The sequence below is a fragment of the Pseudophryne corroboree genome, chromosome 8 (genome assembly GCF_028390025.1).
Source record: "Pseudophryne corroboree isolate aPseCor3 chromosome 8, aPseCor3.hap2, whole genome shotgun sequence".
NCBI lineage: Eukaryota > Metazoa > Chordata > Amphibia > Anura > Myobatrachidae > Pseudophryne > Pseudophryne corroboree.
The window spans coordinates 70,227,982-70,253,245 of record NC_086451.1 but is presented as its reverse complement, the minus strand read 5'-3'; the positions used below and the strand labels follow the sequence as shown (position 1 = coordinate 70,253,245).

The 25,264-nt window shown below is 43.5% G+C and overlaps 1 protein-coding gene and 2 non-coding genes across 11 annotated transcripts in view; 2 read left to right on the top strand and 1 right to left on the bottom strand.

Moving 5' to 3' along the window:
* The window catches only part of DNM1 (dynamin 1), a 265,735-nt gene that overhangs the window by 180,809 nt on the left and 59,662 nt on the right, over positions 1 to 25,264 (bottom strand). For all 9 annotated transcript variants that reach the window (XM_063936607.1, XM_063936606.1, XM_063936608.1 and 6 more), the window contains exons 2-4: positions 7,674 to 7,747; positions 2,676 to 2,825; positions 950 to 1,153 (exon numbers count right to left, since the gene is read on the bottom strand). In XM_063936607.1, the coding sequence (XP_063792677.1) occupies positions 950 to 1,153; positions 2,676 to 2,825; positions 7,674 to 7,747 (428 nt within the window). The remainder of the gene's footprint in view (positions 1 to 949; positions 1,154 to 2,675; positions 2,826 to 7,673; positions 7,748 to 25,264) is intronic.
* Positions 22,604 to 22,690, top strand: TRNAR-UCU (transfer RNA arginine (anticodon UCU)). Its single transcript is given in 2 exon segments — positions 22,604 to 22,640; positions 22,655 to 22,690. It is a non-coding gene; the product is annotated as a tRNA-Arg (tRNA).
* On the top strand, positions 23,741 to 23,832 carry TRNAR-UCU (transfer RNA arginine (anticodon UCU)). Its single transcript is given in 2 exon segments — positions 23,741 to 23,777; positions 23,797 to 23,832. It is a non-coding gene; the product is annotated as a tRNA-Arg (tRNA).

Sequence of the window (25,264 nt, the reverse complement as noted above, 5' to 3'; positions counted from 1 at the left end):
GTTCTCTGCAACCATATTTATCTCCTATTTTGTTGTAAGCCATTTTTCTCTCTCTTTCCCCTTAAATGTAATTGTGCCGCTATTGTATTTTAACGTGTAGTAATTCGGTTAGGTATTTTATGTTAGTTTGGTAGTGTATAAGTTGTAATGTGTATTCTTTTGCAATTGAACGTTCATTCTCTCCCTTAAAAGGTGTTAGACCCTTAGACCGGTATTTGAGTGTTTATTATATTGCTAAGTGTTCTCAGAGCGTCACATACGCTCATACAGCTTTTAAACTAACAAGGTTACACTGTGTTGCATTTACACCCTAACACTGCACAAAGGTTTACAGTATAAGTACATTATTTATGGTATAGTTATAAAGGTTTAACTCTGCGAGCGTCAGCGCCGCTTGTGATCTCCTCGTGGTCTCGAGCGTCCGCTACGCTGATAGCGTATCGTTACGTTAGTCGGCAGCCTATAGCGTGCTTGCCTCTACGCATTAAGCCGTGAGCGAACGTGCCGCTCGTGCGTCTCGTCCACGGCTAAGCGTCCGCTACGCTAAGTGCGTACCCTTACGGTACCACATACTCCAATAGCGTACTGAGTCTCTTAACCTTTTAGCGTGTTTAATATAGGATATATCAGTAGGCTTTATCAGTGTATTGTATTATGCCCTGATGAAAATGTTGATGAAATAACATTGAAACGTTGGCTTATTGGAGCTGCTTTGTGTCTTTCTTGCCGTGAGTGCCGCCGGATCATTTCTTTATATATATATATATATATTTTTATATATATATATATATATATATATATATACACACACACACACAGAATTAATACATACATGCTCATATTGGTTATAAGTGACACAATGGAAAACGAGCATATATAATGAAAGTAACATACAGTATGAGCAATTAAGATGGACGCAACTCATGCAATGCCGATTGCTTGGACAAACCTTGAGGATCCACTTCTTTGGCAATTTTCAAGGCATCAGAGTTTGCCAGATCAGTGTTAGCTGGAGATACGGCGAGAATTAGGCAGTGCTCCTTCATAACAAATTGCATCAGCATGTCACGGATCTGAAACTCAATATCGGCTGGCTGGTCACCCACTGCGATTTTGGTAATACCCGGAAGGTCAACCAGAGTCAGATTAAGCACTGGAGAGGAGATATGAAATAAGAAAGGTTATATTTTATGCTTACATTGAACACAGTGGAGGCTGGGGTTGGAACAGCACCACAAAATGGCCGCTCGCACTTTGTGTGTCTGACAAGTATATCTTATGCCACCTGTGGCCACTGAGCCATTGTCAAACTATATAACAGGGCATGTACTACTTGCTGGGGAACACCGAAGTCTGATAACAACCAGAAAACAACGTGAACTTACCGCAAATCGAGGTACATTTGCTAAACGTCTATTCAATTGTCTTTGAAAACATTTTTGCAAACATTTTACCTCAAATTTTAATTCACCAACTGTGAGCAGGTGATAAACTTGGGGAAAATCCCTATTTTAAGTTAAAAATGTTGGGATTTGGTTCTGAACCCCTGGGACAACCTCCTGGCTGACTAATTAGGCACTTAGAAGTTTTTCATTATTTTTAATTGGCCAATAAGGACATGTCATATTTGGGGCGGGATGTACTAAGCGGAAAATGCGGTAAACTCCCTGTTTACCGCATTTTCCTGATGTACTAACCCCCGGCCGGCAGGACAGCGCCGCGGCGGGGTACGCCAGCTTTAGCTGGCGTACGTCCATAGAAGCCTATGGGCTTCTCTTCGCGGCGCTGTGTGAGGGATCCGATCGGATCCCTCCCAGCATGCCCTGCGGCCGCCCCCGTCACCTGGGGCCGAATCCCGGAAGTCAGGCTGCCGCTGCGCATCGCGGAGGACAGCTCTTATCGGAAGAGCTGTCCTCCGCAATACTGATCGCATATGTTAGTACATATGCGATCAGCATCGTGGCGCAGGGCGGCGATGGGCGGCGATGTACATTAGTACATCCCGCCCTTGGGGTGAAAAAGTACAAAATGATGGAAATTGGGGCACAAGGTATGGGACAGGTATATTGGGGTGCTTTATGCGTGGGACAAATGTTTGTAGACTTGCAGTTGGGAGTAATCGTTCTGTTTTCACTTCTTTTTTTTTAAGTTAAAGTCCCCTAAAATGACCAAATATATACTTATACCCATTTTTATGTACCCCAAGTTTTCAATTTTAGCACTTATTTTGCTGAAAAAAAATAACTTTCTATAATTTTTTTACATTTTTAAATAACAGCCATTTGACCCAGTTTAAGTACCAGAAATACTTTTATTATAACCAATAATAAAGTTTTATACTCTTATATGGTGAATCGCGGGAGCGCACAAACCCGCGAAAAGTAAATTTTCGCCGCAAAAAAGACTAAAAAAAATGGTGAAAATGGCAATCACAGTAAATTCCAGCGATTTTGCCGCTATTTGAATACCCCCCAGTGTATCACTAGGCCCCTTACTCTGGAGACAGATAAGATTTTTATCCTCATGCTAATAAATCCTATACCATCACAAACAAGCAATATTCAGCTGCACCGTGATATGGGGCCAAAGCTGTCAGCGAGCCTTTAAGCTTTTTGGCTATTGATACTCTAGCCCCATATTTCTTGGTGGTTTGGCCCACAGATTGGTAGACTCACCATTTGGAGAATAGACCCGAAGGTTAATTGGCACAGGAGAAATGCCCTTGTTTGTTCCGGTGAGCCGATCAGTTTCAGCTTCGATTTCCATTCGGATCTCCTCAAAGTCTGTGAACTTCTTCCCCTTACATTGCAAGAACTCCCCATATTCTGTAATACATAGGCACATCAGTAGAGAAAAGCTACAAGTGGAGATACATACATTGATCTGAGCTAACACAAATAACAGAAGCATAGTATACAAATGAGTGGACAGCCTGCAGAGGTGCAGAACACCTACTGCCATATACATATACACAATAGTTTTATAGTGCTGTCCCCATTGTTTTAATACTGCTGTATTATGCTTTTGTAGTTGTTGTTTTTTTTTATCTACCCCCACCTCCTGAATGTTATACTTCTGCTAACTGCACAACATGTGGTTCTATCCATTCAGGGTGTATCATATTACACACGTTTTAGTCACCCGTATATGTCTTAGTCTTGTATGGTTTATATCACACATTATATCCTTTGTAGTGTGCCCAAGATGGCTGCCTCACCTGATACACCCATGAATGAGAAGAAAAATACTTGGTGCTGATTGTTATGTCAGGGCTCTGTTTCTAGCTTTAGTACGCTTCAGTTTTCCCATTTTGTGTAATCTCTTCTAGGCACTGCCTATTCCACCCAGGGTAGCCTATGTAGTGTACCCAAAATGGCTGCCTCACTTGGTACCTTACACAGCTGAGTTATGTAACAAGCAAAATGTGTTACCCAAAATGGATTATGGGCCTAATTTAGATATTCAGATAAATCGCAAAAAATGTTCCTGTCGGGGCGGCGCCTTCTACTCGCAGACAACTGCAATTTCTCTGAATAGCGATCCATGCTGAATTAGGCCTGAAATTCACTGTGCTCATTTTGGGCCTAATTCAGCATGGGTTGTAGTTGTGCGTAAAATCGCACAACTACAACCCTTTACACTAGCATGTATGGGGACGCCCAACACAGGGCGAGTCCACCCCGTATGCCGCCCTCACCCCAACATGCGAACGCTTCACTCAGCAGCGGAGCGCTTGCATGATAAGGGTAGTCCTCTGCTTGCGCAGTCTAGCTGAGAAGGCAGACGGCTACCCACCATCTTTTGGACATGGGCACTGTATATCCTAGACAGAATGTTATATCTTTATAATATAAAGTAACATAACACAGAATATGCGGTCACAAGTCATCATGGAGCTGTAGCATTGGACATCAAAGGGCGGTATAATCTGTAACATCAGTATAAAGGAGCACAGTACAGGATATAGGGGCACAAGTCAACACAGGGCAGTATACTGATTGCCACCATTAGAACATTTGGCTGAGGTCCAACAACCAGTGTTACCCTGATGCCTATAGGCTTAGACTATTGAGTGTAGTGGCGGGCACTGTCAGGAAACAAATATGGACGCACCAAGGGATTATGGGGCACATTTCATATACGTCACATCCTGGATTCAGTTCGGAGCTGGCCATGAAGTCAGATGAACAATTACTTTATTTGACCTGAACAACGAACTGAATCAAGGATTTGGTATGTTTCTAATTTCTGAAATGTAAAATCTAGCTTCACTTAAAAAAATATGGTCAAGTTCCACAGCAGAATAACAAAAACTATCAAGTAACAGAAAGAGGAAGGTAGTAGACAACTGACGAGACACCAGACATTGTGTTTCTTATATTCGTAATTACATGAACAATTCAGTACAAAGTAGAAAGAGTTGACTACAATAATATATCCTGTACATTATCTTCCAAGACACATAACTTGATCAGGAAAGACCTTACTGTGGGGTAGATGAATGAAGCATCGGTATGAGAGAGAAGTGGTATCAGTGCACGGTATGTGTGCCCAGCCCCCGTACGTCCCCCTCTTTGATTTAAATGAATCCTACTATCCCCCCCCCCCCCCACACGATTTAGGAGCACTGCATCATTTCCCCCTCCTCCCATGATATTTATGTGCACACCATGTTTGCCCTCCCCCTCTGTGATTTATGTACACTCCATAATTGGTCGTCCCCGACCCTGTGATGAGATTATTTTTTTTCATTTATTTTTTTTAATGCTAGGGGAGCAGGGTGCAAAACCAGGTAGTGAGACCACACAACTTTTTGGGGCGCGCATATATTTGATTTTTAATGTGCCGTTTGGGGGAAGGGGGGGGGCATTTTAATCTCCGGCGCCGGAGCTGATGTCAGACACCCTCCCTGAAAATGCTTGGGCGCGCTTGCGTATTTCTGGACACTCCCTGTAAACACTCAGTTGCCAACTACAAATGACCTCTTCCTATCACCTTGCGAACGCCCGTGCGGTCGGATTTTTCGCACCATCGGACGATGCCCGTTGATGTTGTCCGACGCACGGGTGCATTGCGGTGTACACGCGTGCTCAGTTAGGACCTGATAGTCCACTGTGCGAAAACGCACAGCAGCGATCAGATCTGAATGACCCCCATTGACCATTGCTGCAGCTGCAAGGTTTTGGGCTGCATGTGAGAACTCACGAGCACTGGATCCAGCCGGAAAGGGGAGACACAGCACATCAGCACTAGTCTAAAGCACTGTGGGGGGGAAGGGGGTCTAGCAAGGCTCCACTCCAGCACGTGAGATGTTAATATATATCATCGCTAGTGCTTCCTGCCTTGCCTCGGTAAACAGGTATGGCAGGAAGAGCTCTACTGACACAATAAGTGCCAGTATAATATATCTACCCCATGTATACTATGCAGGAGAGGGAAGCTTGATAAGATAGTATGATGGTATCATATATATATATATATATATATATATATATGATAGTATCATGGTAGGACGACACGTAAGCACTGTGAAAACAGTTACTCTTAGCTGGGCTTAGTGAATAAGTGATCATAATGGAAGGTTTCCAGATGATTAATGCCATAAAACACAACTTAATATACTTGGCTATAAGAAACGAAACACTAATCAACGTCATTGACGAAGAATATGGTATAATGCATAACAAGGGCCCTCATTCCGAGTTGTTCGCTCGCAAGCTGCTTTTAGCAGCTTTGCACACGCTAAGCTGCCGCCTACTGGGAGTGAATCTTAGCTTCTTAAAATTGCGAACGAAAGATTCTCAAAATTGCGATTACACACTTCTTAGCAGTTTCTGAGTAGCTTCAAATTTACTCGGCATCTGCGATCAGTTCAGTGCTTGTCATTCCTGGTTTGACGTCACAAACACACCCAGCGTTCGCCCAGACACTACTCCGTTTCTCCAGCCACTCCCGCGTTTTTCCCAGAAACGGTAGCGTTTTTTCGCACACACCCATAAAACGGCCAGTTTCCGCCCAGAAACACCCACTTCCTGTCAATCACATTACGATCACCAGAACGAAGAAAAAACCTCGTAATGCCGTGAGTAAAATACCTAACTGCATAGCAAATTTACTTGGCGCAGTCACACTGCGGACATTGCGCATGCGCATTCGCGACTAATCGCTCCGTTGCGGAAAAAAAATAACGAGCGAACAACTCGGAATGACCCCCAAGGTATGGTTAGCATTAACCGTCAGACAATTAAGAGTCACTGAGGAGTACCATGACCGTATAAAAGTACAAAGCCGCGGGTCAAGTGCTTTTATATAGGTCTCGGAACCTGAGGTGACTTCTGTCACTCTTATACATGACTAGCAGTTTTATGACTAACATCGACATAGCTCAGTATTACATTTTTCTGTATTATGTTGGTTATTATTTTATGAGAGATGTGAAAGGTATGAGTCTGTGACAGCTCTTGTGGGAGGACTGTGCAGTGATACTGAGGCAGGGTCTTCTGGGAACAGAGTAATGTCTGTCTGAGGTAAATTTGATGAAGGAATGGTGGAATGATGGGTCGTCCATTGCACAAGCACATACTTGGTTCAAAGCCGGCCTTAGATTCCCCATAGATTTTTCCAAACAAGGTCAATGGATATCCGTGCCGGGACTTCAACAGGGGTTTCCATCTCAGCACCTTTGAGTTCTTCCAAATCTGTAATTTCCTACGCTCCTTGCCCCCTGCCTCGGTACTCGGGGATCTTTCACCCTTTGAATACCTTTGTAAATATAACCCCTTAACCAAGGGCTTGATCTACCGAGTTTATTCTATCTTCCTTGACGTGGGCCTCCCCTCCCCAAGATTTTATGAGGCAGAATGAGAAAGGATCTTGGACCCCCACCCCCGGGTGAAGAGATGTGGGAAGATGTGAGACAGGGGATTGCTAAATGCTTAATCTCTACTAAAATTAGAGAAAGCTCATATAAAATGTACTACTGTTGGTACAACACTCTTGCGAGACTTAACAAAACGTACCCCTCCTCGTCTCATAAGGGGCACTATGCTACACATCTGGTGGATATGCCCGAATATTATCCTCCTTTGGGATTCGGTTCATAGTCTCTTGAACTCTCCCCTGGAATTTCCGGTAACAAAGGAAACTTGGTTACTCAAGCACATCCTGTCGGTGGCCAAATCCCTGGTGGCCCTCAAATGGAAAACTATTCCCACTCTGTCTCTTTCTGCCCTTAAACGTCAGATAAAGCACGTGGCTACTATGGTTGAGATAACTTATTACCTTCACGACAGGGGCCACATCTTCACTCAAGTCTGGGTTCTCTGCTGAATGCAGACTCTCAACTTTTTTCTTTCCCTGAAACTGCCGGTTGAGCTGCGATAGCAGAGAGAGCGCATCCCATGGGAAAGCCCTCCCATGCTATAATGTCAGCCCTATCTGGCTTCAATAGGCTGCTGCTGATGCAGTCCCTAGAAGCTAGGATGTTTAGCAGCACCAGAGTTAAGCCCCACCCCCGGACCTAAACCCACTGCTGCCAGACATAAACCCCTCCTCCCAGTGACATCAGCCATCAATCACTGGGAGAACAGGGAGTAGAGTGCTTCAGAATCCCCGGCCAGACAAGTAATGAGCCGCCGCTGGTTAAATCCTTTTCTAGGTCTTAGTTGCCTCACCTGTAGGGCTGTTCACCAGCTGCAGGACAAGTGGTCTGCGGGTGACAATTCCAGATCCACGGGGCAGGAAATCCCTGAAATTACAAAAAAAAAGATGGTAAGGGAAATATTTCACAGTATCACACACATTCTACCATCTATAGGGGGAGCTGTATCAAATATTGGAGAGATATAAAGTGGGGAGAGATAAAATGCCAACCAATCAACTTCTAAATGTCACTGAATGACAGAGAGAAGCTGACTGGTTCATACTTTGGCCCTCATTCCAAGTTGTTCGCTCGCTAGCTGCTTTTAGCAGCATTGCACACACTAGGCCACCGCCCTCTGGGAGTGTATCTTAGCATAGCAGAAGTGCGAACGAAAGGTTAGCAGAACTGCTATTAAATAATTCCTTGCAGTTTCTGAGTAGCTCCAGACCTACTCCTAGATTGCGATCACCTCAGTCCGTTTAGTTCCTGGTTTGACGTCACAAACACGCCCTGCGTTCGGCCAGCCACTCCCCCGTTTCTGCAGCCACGCCTGCGTTTTTACCTGGCACACCTGCGTTTTTTAGCACACTCCCTGAAAACGGACAGTTTCTGCCCAGAAACACCCACTTCCTGTCAATCACACTATGATCACTCGAGCGATGAAAAAACGTTGCTCGAGCTTGTGTAAATTTACAAAGTTTTGTGTGAAAGTACTTAGCACATGCGCGCTGCATACCTTTCCACCTAATCGCTGCGTTACGAAAAACGGCAACGAGCGAACAACTCGGAATGACCACCTTTATCTCTATCAAAGCTTTGACACATCTCCCCTTATCTTCTCTGCTAAGCACTGTTTGCAGTCACCTTGTCCTAAATCCAGGGCTATCAGACACCCCATAGCTGACGTGTATTCTGTTGTAGCTGCACTTTTCACACTATGCCCCTGCAGTACCCTTCTGTATCCCTGTAATGTAATTGTATATGCTGTACTCTCATGCACAAGGTAATGTCACTGCACAGTGTATCGCAAGGTTGTGGTGTCTGTATCACAACTTACAGAAGATCAATTTACAGATACAAAAAATGACACTTTTTTTTTAAGTAAAAATAACTCTCATAGGGCCTAATTCAGTAAGGATTGATTATGCGATCCTTACTGCAGTTTCCCTATGGTCAGGAAACTGCACACGCGCAGGACCCATTCTGCACATGTGCAGAACAGGTCCGGCGATCACATGGCGTGGATGCGAACACCTCTGCCTGATTGACAGGCAGAGGCGTTCGGAGGGAGGTCTGGCGTTTGGGAAAACGGGGGCAGCGTTGCGTGCGCAGATTCCTTGGCCTTGCAGACTGCACTGCGGAGACAAGCCTCAGTAAGCTCAGGCTTACTCAGCCTGCCGTCGCAGATGCTCGCAATGTACATCACAGATGCGACTGCATATGCAGAAAGGAGGTGGTATGCACCTCGTCCTGCATTTGCATTGCAAAGAATTGCATTTGCAGCTTTGCTATTGCAATCTTTACTGATACCCCTTTCAGACCGCCAGCTTTGAATACGGGTTATTAAAGGGACCAGCTGAAATAATCCGGGTGGTATTTGAACTCGTAGCGAGCAGGGTGTTCAACCCCGGCTCACTGTGATGTGTGAACGGGAAGCTGGGTCGATGCAACCCATTTCCCCTTCACACTATAGGGACAGGCGGCATTTGGAGATCATGTGATCTCCAAGCTCAGCCCCTGCCGATGTCACTGCTGACATCACCAACCCGGGTTGGGGACAGCGGCAAATTGGGGCTTAGGCGTGTCGCACCCTGGAAGCACCCATGTACTGCTTCCGGGTGCGACACGCCTTACGTGGTCTGAAAGGGGTATGAATTAGGGGGGTAATTCCAAGTTGATCGCAGCAGGAAATTTTTTAGCAGTTGGGCAAAACCATGTGCACTGCAGGGGGGGCAGATATAACATTTGCAGAGAGAGTTAGATTTGGGTGGGTTATTTTGTTTCTATGCAAGTTAAATACTGGCTGCTTTATTTTTACACCGCAATTTAGATTGCAGATTGAACTCACCACACCCAAATCTAACTCTCTCTGCACATGTTATATCTGCCTCCCCTGCAGTGCACATGGTTTTGCCCAACTGCATACAAAAATCCTGCTGCGATCAACTCAGAATTACCCCCTAGGAACATAGTAAAGAACTACTGACTCTATGAAGGACACAGGGGAGATAGAAGATCACATGACGTTTTCAATCTTTTATATTTTATTTCACAGGGATCAGTGATTAGGGAGGCCAATCCCAGGCCATTTTTTTTAAAGAAAAAAATATTTTAACTATTAAAATGGTTATATGTAGCTGTTCTTTTGCAATGGAGAACAACATTTTTTTTATTGATAATGCCATTTAACAGTTCAGAGGTAATCCACCACGCCTGGTTGCTGACAGTGACAACTTAAATAGTTCTGCGTCCAAATGTAATGCATGTAGTGTTATGATCACACAAACACACACACACACACACACACACAGATATATATATATATATGTAGATAGATATAGATCTTATCCATCTGCAACCTAATCAATACCCCTGGATCATGTGTGTCCCTCCGCTCGTACCGGAGCCTTGTCTAAGTACACTCTCCTTAATTATTCATTGTGTCTTGGCTGCCAGTCAGGAAACAAAAAGATGAGTGTCATGTGTGCAGTGTCCACCCAGATATACCTAGATGACGGTAATAAAAACTGGAGTTGATGTATCAAGCAGTGAAAAGAGTGGCAAAGTTGCCCATAGCAATTAAATAAGCTTCTACCACAATAAAATCCAACGGAATCTAGTCCCAGTTCTACATTCTTTCCTGAGGCAAACCTCCCATGATGGAAATACCTCCAGTCAGGGGGCGGGGCATCAGCCAGGGCACCTGGGGGCAAGGTCTGCGGGCGCCCCTCGCTGCAAGGTCAGGGAAGGACATCCCTATTGGCAGGACACTATTCCCAGCATAGATGTGAGATAAGAGCAGCAGAGTTTGTCCGCAGGTCACTATGCACTGCTCCCCACATCAGCCTACTGCCACCACCTCTGGCACAACACTACACTGCCAGAGAGGTAAGTAGGAGACGAGACAGAGTGGTAAGCTATACAGCAGAGTACGGTTGGCTAACATGTTATACAGTGTACGGTGATGTGCGGTGAGTTAGAATTCTATACCTTGATGTATGGTAAGTCACAATGCTATATTAAAATAAAGGGCACAAAAGCAACCAGCCCTGTCTAGTAACTTGGTACCCCGGGGAAGGCACTGTTCCCTTTAACCTATGAACTTACAAAGATGAGGAATGGAACCATGACAGTATAATCCCTGGCTATCTGGTAAACTAATCTTATTGTACATAATATCACTCTGTACCTTTAAGGTAAATCCGGATTAGAGGACAGAAAAAGAGAGATCAAGACTGGGGCAGGGGAATTGTCATTAACACACTGCTACAGCAAAGAAAAAGTCCCTGCGCAAAGCAATCACCGCGGTCAGCAGAAAAATCTACAGCACTTACTATTGGAGTCATTGCAACTGTATGGTGGCAAGCTGAATCCTGTATGTCCTCTACTCATGGGCTGCCAGTCATCACGCTGTCAGTTCTATCACTACACCATAAAATGTTTTCATCGGTTTCAAATATTCAAGATGAACTGAAAGCCAGGGATATGGACAGTAAACAACTCAAATGTATATGTATTGAAATAAATTGGCTCATTCATAATAAATTGGCTCATTCATTTCAATGCTGCTTCCGCGGATGTTCTACTATCCCCACTGAAATGAATGGAAGAACTGAAATGCAAATGAAAAGCTCGATACACTTCTTGCTAAACGGACTAGCAAAGGAAACTCTGACATTTGGGGTTTTATTTACTAAACGTCAGTTTTTAAAACCCGGCGCTTCCGATCATATGTCCGAATTTGAAAAGGGCAATTAATTTGCTACCAAAACACAGCTAGTAGAAGCATTTCCCTTTTATATTTTGGCCATAAACACGATCAGAAGTGCCAGGTTTTATAACCCAAACCTTAGTAAATAAACCCTTAGAGCTTAGATGTTTCCATTCATGTTTTACTAACCCTACTGAAAATAATGGGAAAACTCAAATGAAAGTTAAAAGCTACTTCTATGGAGTTTTCCATCACTAGACAAACGGGCAAGCAAATGTAAACTCTGACATTTGGCGGTATATTCAATTGAAGTCGAAAGCTGCCATCTGTCGAAAAGACGGCAGTTTTTGACTTTTTTAGGTCGGAAGGGGTTCCGACCTATTCAATATAACCCCAAATTTTTCGACAAGGCAATGAATTCGACTTGTCGAAAAGCTCGTGGATCGGCGGAATAGCTGCCGATCCACGTGCTTGTGTCGAAAACAGGGCCAAAACCGACAGGTTTTGGCCCCCTTTTCGACCATCTCAATTCGACTTTAAAAAAAGTCGAAGTGAGAAGGGGAGAGCAGCGCCAGAGACGTGGAGAGCCGTGGCGGGGACGGGATAAGCAGCGCTGGAGTTTGTCACAGCCGCCGCTCACAGCAGCATCCACCCGGCTCCAGCAAGTGAGACCTCGCTTGCTGGAGCCGGGTGGACACTGCCGTGAGCGGCGGCTGTGATGCAGGGACTGAGAGAGGAGGGACGGGGAGTGGAAGAGAGACTGGGGGGGGGGGAGCCGCGGGCAGACGGGGGAGAGCAGCACTACAGCAGTGGCTATATAGCTGCTGCTGTAGCACTGCTCTCCCCCGTCTGCCCGCGGCTCTCGCCCGTCTCCCCTCCCGCATCTCAATTCGACTTTTTTAAAAGATGAATTGAGATGTCATTGAATAGCCCAGGTCGGATCCATTCAACAAATGAATGTCGGAATGGATCCGACTTCAACTGAATATACCCCTTGGACACCAAGATAGAGGTGTCATATGTATTCTAACTGGTCTAGCATATTCTTTGGGTGTTTCATGTTCCCAAAGTGCCCCAGCAGTAACCTACAAACTGCTTTTGATGGAATTAAAAGACAAATAATGTTGTAGGAAAGCCAAGGAACACGAGAACACAAAAAAATGCATGATCAATTAAAATAAATCTGACTCCTGCAGCATGTTCGGGATCCGGCCAGGATCCCGGTGGTCGGGATCCCAATAGTTTAAATATGAATGCCGGAATACAGACAGTACTAGGAATGCTGGCACTGGGATCCCGACATTGACCACTATCCCAGAGCCGGGATCCTGTCCACTGGGTTCCCGAATGAGGGTTTGCCGAGGCAGCAAAGGAACAAGCAGAGGGAGGAGATTAAGTTTATGCTGCGGGGAGGAGGGGGTTAGATTTAGATTGCGGGGAGGGGGACTTAGGGTTAGGCACCCCCAGGGAGGGTTAGGTTGTGGGTGTTCGAGGGTTAGGTTTAGGCTGTGGAGGAGGGAGGGTTAGGTTTAGTCTGCGGGGAGGGGAGAGTTAAGGTTAGGCACCACTGGGAAGGGGTGGGAGGGTTAGGGTCAGGCTGCAGAAAAGGAGGGTTAGGGGATTACTTACCTACTAGGTGTTGAGATCCTGAGAGCCAGGATGCTGCTGTCGGTATTATAAGTGCCGGCATCCCAAGAGTCTGGATCCTGATAACTTCCCGCATGTTCAAATGTATGATTATTCGGGATGCGGTCAATTTACCTACAATCAACATCCCGACGGTCAAAATACCGACAACCATTGACCGACATTGTCAAAATACCGACATTTAAAATAGACAAGGTCATAATACAGACGTTTAAAATGTCGACAGGTAAAAAAAAGTCAATATGAGTTTTTCATGAGTTTTTTACTGAAACCGACTTGTTCATACTTTACCATCCCAGCGGACCTGGAGGGGGAATATAATAGTGTGCCGAGCGCAGCGAGGCACCGTGCCCGAAGCGCTCGCCATGCAAGGGGACGTGGTACACTTATACGGTGTCCATGTCAACCTATGTCAACATACACACCAAAAAACAATAATATCCTCTTGTCGACTTTTTGACCTGTCGACATTTTAAATGCTGGTATTTTGACCTTGTCGGGATTTTGACCGTCGATCAATTGTTATGGGGATTTTGACTGTCGGGATTTTAATTGTAGGCATTTCATACTGATCTTGATTATTCTATATAACTAACCCATTTGGTTAATAGTGGAAGAATCTGAGATTTTAAATTAATTTTAATGCACGTATTCATTTCAATTACATTTCTAACTGTAGCGTATATATTGAAATGAATGAGAACATTCAAAGGAATGGGAGCTTCTTCAAAATGCTGAAACATTTCTAGAAAACACATTTTTCTTTAAATTAACTTTAAAAAGAACGAGAGACTGTATAGGATAGAGTGAATATAAGCACCCTGTTTGTTATGTAGCTAAGCTAGTTGGATCTGGTTTTGTGTTGATATTTTCTAATAGGTTGTTGATGTATGTCAATCAAACATTATCCAATAGGGAGTAGTTAGGTAGGCGGGTTAGATTAGTTTATTTAAGTGCTGGCAGAGGATTTCAAATTCCTCTTGCCATTTTGTGATCCCTGGGGCTGGTAAAGTATTCGGTATCACTCCACAGGTGTTTCATAAACTGTTTAATTGTTTATTCCTTCATAATGGTATTACAATTAACTTAGTTAAATCATATATTATTCTGGTGGCTTATATATTTGAAGTGTATTTAGTAAAAGTAAAATTTGTGAGGTGATTTTGGGAGTTAGGCTTGAGTAGGATTTCTGCTGCCACTAAGTCTCTCAAGGATATTAATATGCCTCGCCCCCGCCGCAGTGCGCCCCCTCCCCGCCGCTTGGTTGAGGTATCCAGACCTCTTTCTGCCGCCGCTGCCTCTCCGGCGGTGAGGGGAGCGCGGCGTTTCACTGTAAGGGGAGCCGGTCACGCGGCTCCCAGCGCTCGCGCGGCTCCCAGCGCTCGCGCGGCCCGGACGGAGGTAGCGGTGACGAGTCACCCGCCTCCCTCTCCGTCTCCTTCAGTGCTGCGGGCCTGGCTGTCGGGAGCGACAGCCAGCCCTGCGAGCACACCCCGCCGGCCATCCCCAGTATTAAGCAGCGGGTCCGGTGCATCGGCACCCGCTGCTGCAAGCCCCGCCCCCATTTCCATGGCGGCAGACCCGGCGGCCGTTAGCCCCTCTCCCACAGCTTTAGGAGCTGGGGAGGGGAGCGCAGATGCAGGGACGGGCGGACAACCATTAGAGCCCCAAGGGAGAGGCAGCATATTAGCCTCTCCCATAGGGGGTGAAAATAATAATATCATGAATGTGGGGGGGGGGGGGGGCAGCAGGGGGTATAAGGAGTTCCCCAGGACCTGCAGTGGCAGGTTTAGATAGGACAAGGGGATTGATTGCAATCCCCCCCTCCCCCTTTTTCCCATCAAGTTAATTTGCAGGCAAGTGGTAATTTTCAACCCCAGCAAGGGTCATGGTCCCCGTATTTCAGTCAAGGGTCCCAGCAAAATGTCGCGCATCTGCCTTTAGCAAGGCAACAGCATTTCTTTAACCCTCAATATAACCAGCAGTTAAGTCATTTATATCAGCCGTTTGCTTTTCCGCAGTTAATGCAGTTTTCGAGCCCCCCGCAGGCAGGCCCTCAATATGGGCATTGGTTGCAGCCTGCGCCTAATCAGTTTATGGGTGTTCATCAGATAGGGCTGCCGCCTCTGCCCCAAGTTCCTCCACCAGCTAGACCCCATCACCAAGGCAGTCAGAGAGTCAGCCAAACATGCAATCTCAAGCGCGGGCACCGTCGGTAGCAGCCGATGGGTCAGACGGGGTGGGTCAAGCAGGAAGTAACGCTGTTTTAATGAGTCCGCAGGTGTTAACATCTCACACAGCTTCGTTAGATTCGCCAGCAGTCGTTGGGATTTCGCAGGATCAACAATCATCAAGTCAAGCTGCGGCGGGCGCGTCGCACAACGTGGGACAGGAGGTCGCAGGAGACGCAGGCGAAGGTCCTTCTACATCAGGAGCTGGTAAGATAATTACAGAAATTCAGCTTAGCGCAAAATCTTCGCATTCTGACGAATCATCGGATACGTCTAGCTCGCTGGAGAATCCGCGTAAATTTATGCGGACATTCGTTCAGCATCTTAGGGGAAGGCGTAAGGGTTCAAAGGGAGGGCGCAGTTTGGCGGGCAGTTCGGCTCCAGATGCGTCAGGCGATAGTGTGCATTGTGCAAATACGGCAATATTGAGGGGAGTAAGGTCTAAGGTGAGGGAGCGTATAAAGAAAGGACGCTTCGTAGATATGTTCGCAATTACACACGACGCTAAAAAGGCTCTAGATACAGCAAAGGCCGGGGGGCCGGTTGCAGAAGAGGCAAGGAGGAGTTATCCCAATTGGCTTACGGGGATGTATATTTTGCGGCTTGTTATATAGAATCTCGTCCATCAGAGTTTCTTAACGTAATTAAATATCTGCATCTTATACATAATATGTTTCTGACGGCTAGGCATAATGTTTGGCGTCAGTACGATGAATTATTTAGGAAGAAGCAAGACGGTCAGAAATTGCTAAGTTTAGATTTTAAAGATGTAGAGGTATGGTTGGAGGTAACTCATTGTAATAGGTCTTTCGCGGAGTCGATGGGTCGTAGACAGCCCTTTCAGTTTAGACCAGGCTTTAACACAGCAGGAAGAGGAAAATGTTACGCGTTCAATAACGCGCAATGCAGTAGGGAACAACATGTAGATATAGACATATCTGCATGCTGTGTGGCGGAGGTCACGCAGCAAAAGATTGCAGCAGGCCCGCAACTCAATCAGAGGGTAGAGGGGAGCAGAGGGCCGCTAATAGGTAAAGCGGAGTCCCCAGTAGATGTAGTAGTTTTAGAGCGATGGTTGGGCCGCTATCCTCTCAGGGAGGAGGCGGCATTTTTGCTGCAAGGTTTTAAGTTCGGTTTTAAATTGCCAATAGTTAGGCCAGTATTAGTTTTAGCCAGAAGGAATCTTAAATCAGCTAGAGATTATCCAGAAATAGTAAGAGCCAAAATTGCTGCTGAAGTTAGTTTGGGGCGTATGTGTGGACCTTTTAAAAGTCCGCCTTTAGCTGATTTTTGTGTTTCACCATTGGGGGTAGTTCCAAAGAAGGAGCCGGGTAAATTTCGGATAATTCAGCACCTTTCCTATCCGGAGGGAGGCTCAATAAACGAGGCTCTGGACCCTTCTTTGTGTAGCGTTAAGTATCAGTCTTTTGAGGAAGCCGTTGCTATGGTTCAAGGTTTTGGTGTAGGAGCTATGTTAGCAAAAGTGGATATAGAATCGGCTTTTAGATTGTTGCCGCTACATCCTGATTCATTTAAATACACGGGTTTCAAGCTTGAAGGTCAATTTTATGTGGACAGGTGTTTGCCGATGGGCTGTTCAATTTCGTGTTCTTACTTTGAATGTTTTAGTTAATTTTTACAGTGGTGTGTAAAGGCCGGCACAGGTCAGACAGGAGTCGCTCATTATTTGGATGATTTCTTGTTAGCAGGCCCTGCGAGTAGCTCGGCATGTCATGAATTGCTGTTTTCGGTTCAAGCTCTTTTTTCAGTAATGGGTGTACCTGTAGCTAAGGAAAAAACAGAGGGGCCTGTGACCCGTTTGTCTTATCTGGGTATAGAAATTGATACTGAAGCAGGCCTTTGTAGATTGCCAGCGGAAAAAGTGAATGGTTTAAGGAGTTTATTGGAGAATTTTATTTCTGCAAAAAAGATGACTCTGAAACAGGTCCAATCACTTCTGGGGTTATTAAATTTTTCTTGTAGGGTCATTCCGATGGGAAGGGTTTTTAGTCGTAGGTTAGAAAGAGCCACTGCAGGGGTTAAGAAATCGCACCATTTTATACGCATTTTATCGGAGTTGAAAGAAGATTGTAAGGTTTGGTTAGAATTTTTGAGAGATTTTAATGGGGTTTGTATTTGGCTGCAAGAAGAAGTAAACAACAGAGATTTACAATTTTTCACAGATGCATCAGGGTCCCTAGGCTTCGGTGCATATTTTGAAGGTGAATGGTGTGCGGAAGCTTGGCCTGAAGAATGGCGTGTGAAAGGGCTTACTAATAACATGCTTCTACTTGAGCTTTTTCCAATCATTGTCGCGGTTGAGATCTGGGGCTATAAGCTCGGTAATCAAAGGCTTTTGTTTTGGTGCGATAATCTAGGGGTAGTTCAAGCGATCAACAATCAAAAGTCTTCATGTTCTCATGCATTGAAGTTGTTAAGGCATTTAACCCTTAGGTGTATGCAGAAGAATATAGAGTTAAGTGCTAGGCATGTGCCTGGGGTGAGGAACGAGATAGCGGATGCTTTGTCCCGTTTTCAATGGGATAGATTTAGAGCATTAGCTCCAGCGGCTAGATTGGAGGGTTTGTCATGTCCTGAATTTGTATGGCAGATCCTCAAACCGGCATGAAAGCGTTAGCATTGAAGGCATTGGCACCTGGGACGTTGAGATCGTATTCTGCAGCATGGAATGATTGGCAGGCGTACATGAATTCGGAAGGTAGTGGTAAGAGTGTACAGGATGCTAGGTTAGCGTTTGTATGGTTAGGACATGAAAAGGGTCGTTCTAAAGCGGCTATGTCGGGAGCTTTAGCAGGAATTTCGTATTTTTCACGTTTAGAGGGGTTGATCGACCCAACTAAATCTTTTATGTTATCAAAGGCGATGAAGGGGTGGTCTAAAGAGCAGGCAAATATAAGAGATGAGCGTAGGCCAATTGACATCGAGCTTTTGAGAGATCTAATTATTGCTGTTTCGGGTATTGCGATAGGAGAGTTCGAGGTTAACCTTTTTAGTTTGGCATTTGCAGTGGCCTTTTTTGGTGCCTTAAGAGTAGGTGAACTAGTTGCAAAAAACAAGGGTACAGTTGATACGGGTATATTGTTGAGTAATGTAGTGGTTAGGAGCGATAAGCTTCTTATCAAGATACACCGGTCCAAAACGGATCAGTTGGGAAGGGGTAAATGGATTTCTGTTCCTATGCATTTGGAGCCGAGCATCTGCCCAGCAAGATTAGCTGAGGCCTACGGACAAATTCGTCCGAAAGGGGGTGATCAGTGGTTGGTACATAGAGATCGGAATCCTTTATCTAAATTTCAATTCACAAGTATTTTTAATAAGTGTTTAATAGCATTGGGCCTTCCATTAGAGCATTACGGGACGCATTCTTTCAGGATAGGAGCAGCGACTTGCGCAGCAGCGGCAGGCTCTTCCAAGGAAGAGATTAAGAGGTTGGGAAGGTGGAAGTCAGATGCTGACAAGCGCTATGTTAGAGGGGATAAGTTGCATTAATAGAGGCATCCTGCGAGTTTGTTATTTAGGAAACCCAGGGCCATAAGCTACCCGCCGTTAAAGGGGGATTGGAGTTCTTTTCACCTTTTCCCTCACAAAAATTTTTGAGGTTTGGTGTCGTTCACCTCCATCTGGGTCGCCGAAATAACTAAGTTTTATCCCTCCCTGTTTTAAAAGGTTGTTGAATCATAATTTAAATAAAATGTTATTTGTTTTGCTGTTTTTTCTGCAGGTTTTTTGACATTGTCAAGCCGGGTGTGGATTGTGGGTCATTCATATGTCTATTGGGCCAGCAGGCACAAGGCATCTAAGTCGTTCCATTTTAAAGTGAGGTGGATAGGTCTACGGGGAATGAGATGGAGCAATTTATTGAGTGTGCTCTGGGATTGCGAAAAGAATTGGGGTGCCCCTGATTGCTTGTTGATACATTTAGGAGGCAATGATTTAGGTACTTGTAAGGGTATAGAGTTAATTAACAACATAAAGAAAGATTTTCAAATAATTGCGGAACATTGGCCGTTGGTTAAGGTGGTGTGGTCAGAAGTAGTACCGCGTAGATTTTGGAGGGGCACCCAAGGGGGAGCGGCGTTAGATAAAGTAAGAAGGAAGCTCAATGCCGCAACCTCCAGATTTGTTATTAGTTTAAAGGGGAAAGTGGTTAAGCATCCAGATTTGCGTTACGAGAGGGTAGAATTGTACAGATTAGATGGAGTGCATTTATCTGAGGCTGGTTTGGAATTGTTTGTCACAGCATTATTGAAAGGTTTAAATGAATTTTGAAGGTAGGCGGTTGGTGGCGGTTTCGTAGTCTGGAGTCTTCGAATGTAGCGGAAAGCAGTGCTATTCGGCGGCTCAATTTAGCGCAGCAGAGCTTGGCTAGCATTTCCCCTTTGAGAAAGGTGAGTCGGTCACTACCTTAGGGGAGGACCAGGTCACCATCTTAAGGAGGGACCAGCACTGTGCTAATTAAGGGGAGATGGTTCTACCCAGGACGGATTGCGCAAGGGGCGGAAACTCCGCCCCATTTATTTAAAGATTCAAAAGTTTTAAGCCATGGCCGAGTTGGCACTGCTTTTTTCGCCACCGGTGATTAATAATTCTGATTCAAATTTAATAAATTTGGCTGTGACCTCCATTTTTTCCAATCTATGGAGAGAGTATTGACTGCATAGGAAAGGAAAGAGTTAAACATCTGGGGAGGGGTGGACCTAGCTGTTCGGAAAGTACAGCCTTCTTTAGGAGGAGGGTTTGATATATATAGGGAAGGTGAGGCCATCTTAGTTCTCTTGGTGGATTTGCTTTCCCACCCTCCCGCCCTGGTTGTAGGAAATTCTGGCACGTGGTGCTTTGGCGTTAAGTTGTTGGCTGGTTATCGTTGGCTATTTATTGGCGGAAAAGAACGGCAGTTTTGTATTGTAGGGAAAACTGTAGTGTTTTACAGTTTGTTGTGGTTTAGGTGCACTCACCTCCATCGACTTATGGCCGCTTGACCACCCGTCCGGGAAGGCAGCGGCAGGGCACCCAGGAGCGGTGGGTAGTCACTGTGGGGGTTGAGTTGTCACCTATTACCGGTTTATGATAAGTTTTAGTAAATTTATAGGGTTAGTTATTTAAGGTTAATTTAGGTTAATTGAGCCGTTCTTTTGGGCCGCCACCATATGCCGGCTGGAGCGGCATATTAAATTAATTTCTTTATTACAGGTTTCCTAATGGATAGGGACAAATAAATAGCTAGCAATTTTCTGCCAAAATTCAAGTCTCCGTGTCGTTATTTCTGGTTCTAGGTTATGAATGCTTTACTTTCAAAGAAAGGGGTCCACCAAATATCACTAAGATGTTTAACAGTTGTACGTGTCATTATTTCTAGGTTATGGTTCTAGTTTGCATAATAATAAAACATATGGGTGACTTAAAAAGAACGAGAGACTGTATAGGATAGAGTGAATATAAGCACCCTGTTTGTTATGTAGCTAAGCTAGTTGGATCTGGTTTTGTGTTGATATTTTCTAATAGGTTGTTGATGTATGTCAATCAAACATTATCCAATAGGGAGTAGTTAGGTAGGCGGGTTAGATTAGTTTATTTAAGTGCTGGCAGAGGATTTCAAATTCCTCTTGCCATTTTGTGATCCCACCCACCCACCCAGCAAGTTAAATTCGTAAAATTGTGTTTTTTAATTGTGCTTTGAAAGTTTTTTATCGTTGGAATAATAAGCTATAATTATTCCAGCAAGTGCGAGGCGCAGCGGGCGGAAAGCAGTGCTATTCGGCGGCTCAATTTAGCGCAGCAGAGCTTGGCTAGCATTTCCCCTTTGAGAAAGGCGAGTCGGTCACTACCTCAGGGGAGGACCAGGTCACCATCTTAAGGAGGGACCAGCACTGTGCTAATTAAGGGGAGATGGTTCTACCCAGGACGGATTGCGCAAGGGGCGGAAACTCCGCCCCATTTATTTAAAGATTCAAAAGTTTTAAGCCATGGCCGAGTTGGTACTGCTTTTTTCGCCACCGGTGATTAACAATTCTGATTCAAATGTAATAAATTTGGCTGTGACCTCCATTTTTTCCAATCTATACAGTTGTACGTGTCATTATTTCTAGGTTATGGTTCTAGTTTGCATAATAATAAAACATATGGGTGACTTATAGTAAATCATTATAGTAAAAATTGCTTTATCATAAATGGGAGATTTGGTACAAATATTTCCAATTTTCCCTGGTCATAGCAGTTTTGATCAATTGAAAAACTGGAGTTTTTTTGGAGTATTTCTTTTTTTCAGATTTTTCTAAAATTTTGTTTTGCACAATTCTATTATTTTCCATTTTTTGCCCCCCAAAATATTTTTCAGTTTTTGGATGAAAATACATCGGATCCACGAAAATGGTGCTGATATCAGGATTTTATTCCACCTCACTCGGGCAGGTGAAAAAAGTCCCAGATGGGTGCCAGCTTTTGCGGCAAAATGAATAACTCCTGTTGGATAAATTACTGCAGCTGATTGAATCCCCCCCTAATCTGTACAATATTATCATTATTATTATTATTATTATTATTATTATTACTATTATCCTTTATTTATATGGTGCCACAAGGGTTCTGCAGCTCTAACAACGTACCAGCAGGAACAATCAGAAAACTGTAGATATTAAAGTTTTTACATTTTAAGTGACAGCGGAATCTTATTTTGTTACTAAAATATTTGAAAAAAGCATTTTTTATTCCAAAATGATCAAATTTTGCATACAGCGTTGGTAGCACGCCAATACCAGCAATCGGCTCTGTGGCGCAATGGATAGCCTGACACCTGCAGCATGTTCAAATATCTGACATTTCCGGTGAATTCCTCATCTTTAAAAAAAGATACAAATCATTACAAATTGGTGGGCCACAACTAGTAAATGTGGGGTAAAGATTTATATTTTTCTCAATCATTTTCAGTAATTTTGATAAATTAGAATTTTACTTTTACGAGAATCCATTATAGTTGCTACAAACAATCAGAGTTTAATATAATTGTAAACATCAACGTTTGAGTGACAGCAGAATCTTATTTTTTGGTAACAAATTTTAGAAAAACTTTCGGAATTTATTTCCAAACTTTCACATATTCCACATATTGTTGGTAACACGCCAGGCATAGCAGTTGGCTCTGTGGCGCAATGAATAGCGCATTGGGCTTCTAGAGGTATTGTAGACATTCAAAGGCTGTGGGTTCAAGTCCCACCAGAGTCGAGTTTTGTTTTCACTTCAGTTTTAAGCAAAAATCTACTAAAGGTTTATTTGCAGAAATATAGAAATCGTCCTGTGAATAACAAAAAAATTACGCAGAAAAATTGATCAAAATTTATGGGTCAATTTCTTAATCACAGAGTCTATTAAAGACTTCCTATAACGCAGCTGTTTTACAAACCAACACAGAAAAGCAGCAGGCTTCATTCTATTCACAGACCTCTATGAGATAAGTATATAACCAAGAGATTCTTTAATGGGAAAACTCAAACGAAAGTTAAAAGCTTCTTTTATGTAGTTTTCCATTACCAGTCAAACAGGCTAGCAAAGGAAAACTGACATTTGGATACCATGACACAGGTGTCAGATGTATTCCAAAGGATCATGGATATTTGTTTGGGTGTGTTTCTAGGTTCCCAGAGTGCCCCAGGAACCTACAAAAATAACTATTATGGAACAAAAAGGCAAATAATACTGTAGGGATATCCAGAAACAAGAAAACACAAAAAAAGCAGGGTCACTTAAAATAAATCTGACATTGCAGCATGTTCTGTCTGATTATTCTATAACTAGCCCATTCGGTTGAAAATGGAAAAATTTGCACACTGAACTGTCTTATCATTTTAATGCAACTATTCAATTTAATGGAATTTCTACATTGAAATGATTGGGAGCATTGAAAGGAATTGAAGCTTCTTTTTAGCTTCTTTTTTTTTGTTTTGTTTTTTAAATCAACAGTAATTAATTAAAATTGCAGTGTCATAAATTAGAGATTTAGGACAAGTGTGTAATTTTTTCACCCTGGTCATTTATAGCACTTTTGATCACTAAAAAACATATTGGAAAACTTACATTTACAAAATTCCCCCTAATCTGTACAGTTGCTTATATTTGCAGGGACAAGCCAGTTTTCAAAATCATTGTAGATGTCACAGTTTGAGTGACAGCATACCCTTACTTTGTTACTAACAAAGTATAACAAAGTTTTCTAAGAGTATTTCCAAACATTCAGACTTTGCACACAGTGTTGGTAACAAGCCTAACTTAGCAGTTGGCTCTGTGGCGCAATGGATAGCGCATTGGACTTCTAGAGATAATGTACTGTAGCTATTCAAAGGTTGTGGGTTCGAGTCCCGCCAGAGTCGAATTTTGTTGTCACTCAAACTCAAACATTTTAAATATGTTTGACTCTCACGCAAGATCTGCATTGCAAAAACGTTGGCGTTTATTTACTTTACGTCAGGTTGTAAAACCTGGCACTCACAATCATGTTTATTCCTGAAATTTAAAAGGGCAATGTTTTTACTTGCTGTGTTTTTCTACCAAAAGCACTGCCCTTTTAAATTTTGGATGGAGTATATTAGCATTTCATAGACACATGATAAAAATAAAAAAAATCTACAAAAAGGTACATTTGCAGAATTTTGTTTTTGCAATTTATAGGCTGATTTCCTATAAAAACTAATTTGCAAAACAAATCAACTTAAATCCTTTCATAAGATGTCTTTGAACCCCAAAGGTTAAGATATATGCTGGGACTAAATAAATGATAATAAAATAAATAAACCTGCTAAAAGTTAATTTTCAGAAAAATAAATAAATGATTAGGCAAATCAATCTAAAAGTTTTCATGAGATGTCCTTGAATCCCAAAGGATTTGGTATATGCTGATGTTATACAAATGCATATTAATCAAATATATCTATTAAAGGTCAATTTGCAGATTTTTATTTTCTGATTTACAGGTAAATATTCTAATCAGTGAATTTATTAAAGGCAAATCATTACTATTTATTGATTTATTTAATATTTATTACCAGATTCTTATATAACGCAGCATATTCCATTATGCTTTAAAATTGGAACAACAGTGATAACGGGATCGGTATGAAATACCACCAATCAAAATACCGACGGTCGAAATCCCAACAGCAATTGACCGACGGTCAAAATCCCGACAAGGTCAAAATCCAGACATGGACAAAATGCCGACATTTAAAATACAGACAAGGTCAAAATGCCGACAGGTCAAAATACGGACATGCTTTTTCATTGTTTTTGTGTGTATGTCGACATAGGTCGACATGGGCACCATATAAGTATACCGCGTCCCCTCGCATGGCTTGCTGCGCTCGCCATGCCTTGGGCACGGTGCCTCGCTGCACTCGGCTCACTATTATATTCCCCCTCCAGGTCCACTGGGATGGTAAAGTATGAACAAGTCGGTTTCAATGAAAAAATCATGAAAAACTCATGTCGACATTTTGAGCTGTCTGCATTTTACATGTCGGTATTTTAACCTTGTCTGTATTTTAAATGTCGGTATTTTGTCCATGTCGGGATTTTGACATAGTTGGGATTTTGACCGTCGGTCAATTGCTGTCGGGATTTCGACCATCGGGATTTTGATTGGAGGTAAATTGACTGCATCCTGTGATAACACAAAACTGGGTAACAATAGACAGACATAGAGGTAGGAAGCTCCTGCTCGAAAGTTTACAATCTTTAGGGAAAATCATCCTATAAGGCTACAGTTTTCCAAACCTACAAAACAAAGCACCAGACATTGCAAAATCA